This window comes from Buceros rhinoceros, unplaced genomic scaffold, assembly GCF_000710305.1.
Source record: "Buceros rhinoceros silvestris isolate BGI_N320 unplaced genomic scaffold, ASM71030v1 scaffold5343, whole genome shotgun sequence".
In the NCBI taxonomy this organism is placed as follows: domain Eukaryota; kingdom Metazoa; phylum Chordata; class Aves; order Bucerotiformes; family Bucerotidae; genus Buceros; species Buceros rhinoceros.
This window is the reverse complement of record NW_010402945.1, coordinates 59,549-66,962: the sequence shown is the minus strand read 5'-3', so window position 1 is coordinate 66,962 and position 7,414 is coordinate 59,549. Positions and strand designations below refer to the sequence as shown.

General features: G+C 45.8%; 1 protein-coding gene across 1 annotated transcript in view; it reads right to left on the bottom strand.

Annotated features, from left to right (window-relative positions):
* Window positions 1-591: 591 nt before the first annotated feature.
* Window positions 592-7,414, bottom strand: part of DUSP16 (dual specificity phosphatase 16) — a 31,422-nt gene continuing 24,599 nt past the window's right edge. The window contains exons 5-7 of the mRNA XM_010132811.1: window positions 6,037-6,196; window positions 5,213-5,336; window positions 592-1,756 (exon numbers count right to left, since the gene is read on the bottom strand). Of these exons, the coding sequence (XP_010131113.1) occupies window positions 592-1,756; window positions 5,213-5,336; window positions 6,037-6,196 (1,449 nt within the window). The remainder of the gene's footprint in view (window positions 1,757-5,212; window positions 5,337-6,036; window positions 6,197-7,414) is intronic.

Here is a 7,414-nt window from a genome sequence, read left to right as displayed (position 1 = left end):
ACCTAAAGTCTATCCATTAGAAAAATAGTTACACCAGTATTTACAGTTGTCCGAACTGTGTTCAGACCAGCCTTGCTGTAACCAGTCCCCACCTCCTGTGGAATTGCTCCTGCTCTCCTTTCTTATGGGAAAAAGGTCTCTCTCCGGCGGTTGGCTCAGTGGCAGGGCTAAGGTGCACTGGTGAAGACGTGGGGCAGGAGGGGGAACAAAACTAGCTTTGATGAGAGAACTAGCTTTGATGGGCAGAAGCTTGTTTCAGTGGAACCAGAGAAAGGGTTTGATACCAAGAGAGCTTCCTCTTTAAAAACCACTGAAAGAATGTGCAATCCATTGCATATAATGGTTTCCTCTGTCAGGGAAAGGTCTTTGAAATGTCCTGCCCTTCTCCGGGAAAGGGGAGGAGAAAAACCCTTGGTCTCCTCGAGCAGATGCTCTCTTTGCTGTACTGAGTCACTGCATTCACACTGAAGCCTCGCCTTTCTTCCCCCACCCCCCCACTTTGCACAAAGTTTCTTCTTTTCAGATTTACAGGGACCTCTCAAACGCTGGGGAAGCGGCAGCTCCGATACAGTCACACAAGCCTGCTGGCCCTCAAGACACTTCAATGATTTCCATGCTGCCTGAAAAGCTCGACTGACTGCCTACTTTCCCCAGTTCTTCTCTGGATCTGTTGTCTGACATGATGCTTTCCCCAAACTCCATCTGGCAGCTTCTGCGCTTAAACTGCTTTTCAAAAGAGCTCTCCTCGTGCCAGCTCCTCCTGGAATCTCCTCGATCACCCTGCTTTGCCCTCCTGCGCACAGCACAGGCTTGGTCGCAGCCCGTGGGCAGCTGACTGCAGCTGTAGGCAGAGTAAGCAGTGCTGTTCCCATAGATGGCGGAGGCAGAATAGAAATGCGAGGACTCGGCTGCAAAATACCGGGTAAGGGACGTGGCTGATGTCTGAGGAGCCAAGATGTCCGAGTGCCACCCTTTGAGGCCCAGCCCAGCAGCAGACTTTGCCAAATGCTGCTGGCTGGTGGACAAACCAAACAAGAAGTTTGTTCGGTAGTTGTCTTCCATGCTCCCACTCCGGTGGAGGGGGTACAGGAGCGACCGCTGAGTGGTGGCGCTGCTGCTGGCTCTCCCCAGGTGTTGCCGCTTGCTCTGGCTGTCCAGCTGCCAGGTGGTCTGGGGTTTCGGGGGAAGGTTTGCTTCCTCTTTGTCAGGGCTGGTTTCTGGAGTCTGCTCTGAGACCTCCTGGACAGGGGAGAACTGACACAACTTGCTGCTGCCCTCTAAAGCGTTGGCGTGTTTGTAGTATTCCAGGGTGTCTTCAGAAGAGGCGAAGCCCTGAACGGATGCGGTCACGCTACTTGCCGAGCAGGATACGGATTTGATATCCAAAGAGAAGGAGCGCTTCAGGCGGTTGCTGTCTTCCACCTTATCTAGGGAGACGTGCAGTCCGTTGATGCCCTGTACCAGCGGGCTGTCTCCCAGAGGGGACAAGTGCCCGCGGGGGGCACTGCTGTGGTCCGCTGGCTTCTGCTCCACAATCTCGGAGGTAGCGGTAATGCCGAGCTGGTTAGCAGAGAGGCTGCTCTGCCCCCCTTCTGGGACCAGCAGATGCTCACTGCTTTTTTCCAAATGCAGAACTTTCAGCTTACTAATGTGTCCAGGCTGACCGCTCTGGTTCTTGATTTTTTTCTCAAAGTCCAACAGCTGTCCCAGAAAGTTGAAGTTGGGAGAAATGGTTGGCCTTTTTTCTTTCACAAATCTGGGAAGAGAGGGCAAAACAAACCAAGAATTAATTTAAGGACGTGCTGCTCACACCTGAGATAACCTTAGAGTGATTGTTGGGAATGTTGACAGCCTAATCTTAAGTTGTCAGGAGGCCTGGACTGAGGTTCAGTCAAGCACAGGAAACATGGATGGGAAAAAAAAAAAAAGGCGGCAGCTTTTAAACAAGATAATGCCAGATGCTCTCACTTCTCGCTGTAGCTTACTTAAAGGTGGCTAAAAAAGAGGAAAGCAAGCATTCTCTTTACACCTCTTCACGATGTCCACAACAACATTTGAGGGACTAATTTTCCGTGTTTTACCTCACACCTCAGTTTCTGACCGGAGTTAGGCGCTCCTTGAGTTCTGCGTGAACAGCATCAGAGCTCTAGCCAGGAAACTTGGCCTCCCCTGTGCTGCAGAAAGCAGAGCACCTTCCCCACCCTTCAAAGGGATGAAATCCCACAATGCTTCCTCCTCTCTCATGTTTTTGCAGTGAGTGCTTCCTGCCCCCTGTATCTCTGTCAGGCACGACACAGAGCTCTGATAGATGCTGGCTTTATACAGCAAATGTCAGCGACTTCTACCATAGGCTGGTTATTGACCAAAAATCATCAAAAAGGAAAACAGAAAGGAGGAAGTGCAGCATTAAAACAAAAATACCTCTCGAGGGCTGTAAGTGTTCAGCAGCAAAGGGCAACAGTAATAACAGATCACGGGAAGAGTTAGTTAGCCAGCCCCACTCTCATAGGTGTGCCAGTCTTCCCCATATACTCAGTTGTATATGGAGGAGGGGCAGTGCCCACTTTTAGAATATTTTCCTGAACCAGGGCTCTGACTGTATGAAAGACGTAGGCATCAGAAGTCACGTCATAGCTCAGAATTAAATACAAAAGCACGCGTCCTCCCTGTCTGATTTGCAATAGTGCTAAAGACACACGCTCTGCTTTGTACGAGCTGTGAAACAGAAAACAGCCCAAATACCTCCTGGAACTATGATGAACCAGATGACAAGGGCAGAAACCTTGAAGAGCTAAGGTATCACTGGAAAAATTAAATACTGTTAAAAATGAAATCTTCCTGGGGACACGTACAGAAGGTGAGCAGGCAGTCACTAAAACCAGCGAGAGAAGAATTGGAAGGCTACTTGTGTGTGCTGCGTACACTAGCTCAAATGCAGGCAAGCCCAGGACAAATACCAAACACAACTTGCATCTTTTGTTTGGCAACTAAAAAAGAATAAACAATAGCAGTAGTCGTCGAGCTGACGTGATGACATGCAGTTATCAGGCTGCACAAACCGACAGTGGAAGCTTCCACCATGAAGCCTAATGCTGTCGAAGGGAGAAAACTAGTGGGTCTGCTCAGGAGAGACTCTGGCTTGACGTCCTCGCAGTTAAGCTGGGGGCCTTTATCGCGGTGTAAGCAACTCCCAGTCCTTGTCTGTTATGTTCCCAGTCAAAAGCTAGCTGTGCTTGTTACTTGTTACTTAAAGCACCGTCCTTCTGGTCAACGTGGCCATTTCTGGCCTCTGTTCTGGTAGCCCCTCCAAAACTCCGTTCCTTCCACTTCCTCCTCACCTCACTTCAAATTACTGGCAAGTCCCAAAATTAACAGTGGCTTTTTAAAAAAGGGAAAGGGCATAAGGAAGTCTGCTGACCGGGTGTAAGTCTCTGCAAACCTTTTCATTCCAAAATGCTCGTTCTTTTTATTCAATTGGAAAACATGCGTAACATTTTGATGTTTATTTGTTCCCCTTGTAGAGGCCATTATACAAAACAAAATATTAAACCCATTTGTTTCTACAGATCTTTCACTTCAGGTAAGAGTATCACCTTTTTATTTTTGTAATAGTGTCAGACAAACAATTTGTCTAACGACTTTAACTCTGAGAATAGTATTTTTCTTTCAGGCTTTACCAACAAGAGATCCCAAACCAATGAGTAAAATGTGCTGCAGCTGGTCCTCGCTAAGCCCCACCAAAGGAAATATAGCAAAATACAATCTCAGTTTCACAGTAGTCGTTCATTATCTGCAGTGCCAAGAGAAGAAGGCCTAGGCTGATTAATCCTCCACCCTCAATTCACACTTCTGGTTACGAAACAAACTCTAACTTAATACAGAGGTCTTATGCAGGAATTCAGAAGCAGCTGTTTGTTCAGAAGTTCCCTGACATACGTCCATTTCAGAAGCAGTCAGTACTCTGCAGCTCTAACCTCCAGAGCACTCCAGCCTGAGACCAGACAGGTTATTTCAGCGACTCAGGCTCATCCATCCCCATCCACTAACTCACTCGTCCATACTGTCCACGCCTGTATAACTGAGCTCTCGGCTACTCCTCTTAACCAAACTCGTTTCATCATACCTGCTGAAATTGCTGCACAGCACCAAACTCAGCAGGCTCCGGTAAGAAACTGCGGAAAATTTCTGAAGGCAAAGGGAGGTGATTGTAGTTCAGGCCCCTCTTACACGCAGCTTTCTTCACTGCGTGCATAGTTACGTTCCTCAGCTTAAAGGAAAATGACCCATGGGAATCACGCTCCCCGAGGCAGTAACAAATGCTCGATTTTCTGTCCTCATCAGTGTTTTGGAGATGGTGGTAGCAAACACGCTGGTGATCTGGAAGGTACCCCCTCTCCACCTGCTCCAGCACAATTGCTCAGATTGCTTCTGCATAACGTGTTACAGCCATGCGTCAGCTGCACCAGTTGTTAGACTACACAGCCCATCAAAGAGAAAACCGTCATCTTTTGTACAACACAACGAAGCAGTTTGTTCAGGGAAATACCAAAGTCATCGTAAACTGCTGCTGAGCCACCTGGAGTGCGGCAAAGTGTTCACGTATAGAAAAAATGGGATTTGAAAGAGTAAAAAGCAGGGGAGGGACAAAAATACCCCGATGCCACAAAGAACTGACACTTCAAAACACTTTCTCCCGGAGTTTTTGGTTGACTTTAACAGCAACAAAGCAGCTTTCTCAATTCCTAGACTTTTCTCCTGCGGGTGGTTCTTTGAGATCGTTACGAAATACCACACTGCAGTCAACGCATCCAGCCTAGCATTTGTCCTAGGCATCACTATCCACATCCTCAGTTCTCTTTCTTTAACCCTATCCATTCCATCCCCTCTCTGACTTACTTAACAAGACGCTGTAGCTGTGTGGATGTGTATATGTATATACATACACGCATTTAATAAGCAATTGAAATACAATGTGTTTACCTACGGTGAGCAAAGACCGACATCCGCGTTTTGCAGTTGGGCAGTTAGTTAGTGTTGTCTACACACCACCGTTAACTGGTTTATGGTTGTTATGGAGGAAGCCTGCATTTAAAACAAGAGTGTTCGGAGGCCAGAGAACTACCAGATAAAATAACTCGTTTGCTTCTCCCATGCACCTTAAAAGCAAGCCAACAGGCACAAGAATTAGTAGGAAGGGAAATTTTCTCCTTACCTGTAAGCTTCATCTAAGGACATATCCATTCTCTTCATGATATACGCAATAGCGATTGTGGCAGAGCGAGATATTCCAGCTAAACAGTGCACTAACACATGGCCATTTGATGCTTTTGCCTTTTCTACACAGCAAAGAAATGGGCAAGTGTCAAATTCAGCCGCATTGTACCATGACGGAAAGTTTGCAAAGAAAGCAGTGTTATTACAAATTGTTCAAAACTTCCAAATTAGCTGCTAACTGCGAACCTCATGGCAGCTTTAAACAAAAAATCACTTATTTTCTCTAGCTCTGTATAGCACTGAGTATAGAAAAAAGCATGTGACTTCACAGGAAACACGCCACAGTTACAGCATACCGCGTTTTAATGTGCACAGACATAAACAACCATATTTAGATGTCTGGGAAAGGTGCTTGTTTCTAATTTTATATGCCAGTAAAAAGCAAGCCTTCACGACGGAACAACTCGGCCAGTTCAGATTTGGCTAGGTCACTTCTCAAGCTGAAGGCGGGCTCCGTATGTCCAGTTTTCTAACTCGCTCTCTGCAGACATACATCAGGCGTTTAGCCGGTTGCCAGGAAGCAGAGTTGTGCTCTTCAGAGGTGTCTTTGTTCCATAAGTGCTGGAACATGCAGTGGCAGAATCTCCCTACGTTATTTTGCTTCTGTGCTTATAAAGCGATGGTGATCATGTACATAGATCCTTAGGGTATTTCCATACCACCCAGAAAGAATCCAGGCTTCCTTCAGCCAAAAGAGCAAGGCAGACGCACAAAGGAATCCAGAAACTGTTTTAAAGAGAGAATTTTAAGTTTTCTTCTCACCTATAAATTCGACTGATTTATCCAACCAAGGCAAAATTTTCTCACAAAAGCTGTCGTTGACAGGCACTCTCAGGAAATGGGATTCTGGAATAAAATCAGGCTTTGGACAAGTATTGCTGGCATTCAGGACGTAGCCAATATCATTCTGCTGCATCAGCTCCTAGGAAAGAGAGAAAGATTAAGCCAAGAGAAGTCAAAGAGTACCTCTGGCACATTACAAAGCTAAAAGCCAAACTGAAATTTGTGTTGGAATTGCTCTGGCTACATTAATTAGAGACATTTTTTTTGTGAAAAAGACAACTCTTCAGCTTTTAATGCTTCAAGCGATTTTTAATGGGACATCCAGTGTGTCCAAATAACATATGGACTGTGAAGCCCATTAAAAACAAAGAACAAACCAAGAACAGAAATAATGGCAGAACACTTTCTGCATGCTTCTGTGAAGCACCGCATCCAAAAGAATGAATGTTTTGGTTTAAATTCTCAACGTGCAGGGTGACGAGATAACCAAACACCTCCCACATGCAGTTTGCTGACCCAAATACGGGTCTTCTAGATCACACATCTAAGACCAAGGCTGCCTCATCACAGATATTGGTGAGAAATATTAAATGGAATCAATTCCTCCTGCAGCCACGTCTTAAAGTGTCCGCGACTTCTTGTTTCTAAGGCAATGTGCAAAACCAACTTGAAATCTTGAGAAAAAACATTCAGAGGGACCTTGAACTAGACCATTTTCACACAGCTCTACCTGCAGGTTCACAGTTCCGCACTGTGCTTTACCACCTAGTTGCTCCTATTTCAGTTTTCAGTCTTTAGTCCTCTTGCATCTCAGAGACTGTCACAGGAACAAGCAAAGAGATTGAACGAGGAAGAGCCAACTGGGCTTTTCCAGTAGGTTAATTTTCATGGCTGCAAATAAGTAAAAAAAAAAAAGACTCCCTTTTTCTGCACCTTGCCATGCTCTTTGTATTTAGAGTTGTGCAAAGCAGTATCTGATGCCGTAGGTACCTTAGAGTCAAAGCACATGAAACAAGTACTAGAGAACTGGAGGTGGCTCTACCAAAACTCTCCAGTCTCCTGCAAGTAAGCGTCTTGAGACAGAAAAGCAATGAAGCTGGCTGGAGCAATACCGATCCAATGCTTCTGGTCCAGATACGATTTGGCAGTAAGTGCCGTGCAATACTATGCTTAGACAGTAGTTACACCGAATACAAACACTGGGGAGCTTTTGGCCAGATTCCTGTGGAAACTGATGTCTGAAACTAAAACAACAACAGCAACAACAGCCAAATAAGAAAAAAATCTGATTTTAATCCTTTTGCTTTTATGGCAATTATATAAAAACCAAAAAGTGATGTCAGTCCGTAGGAGCAGT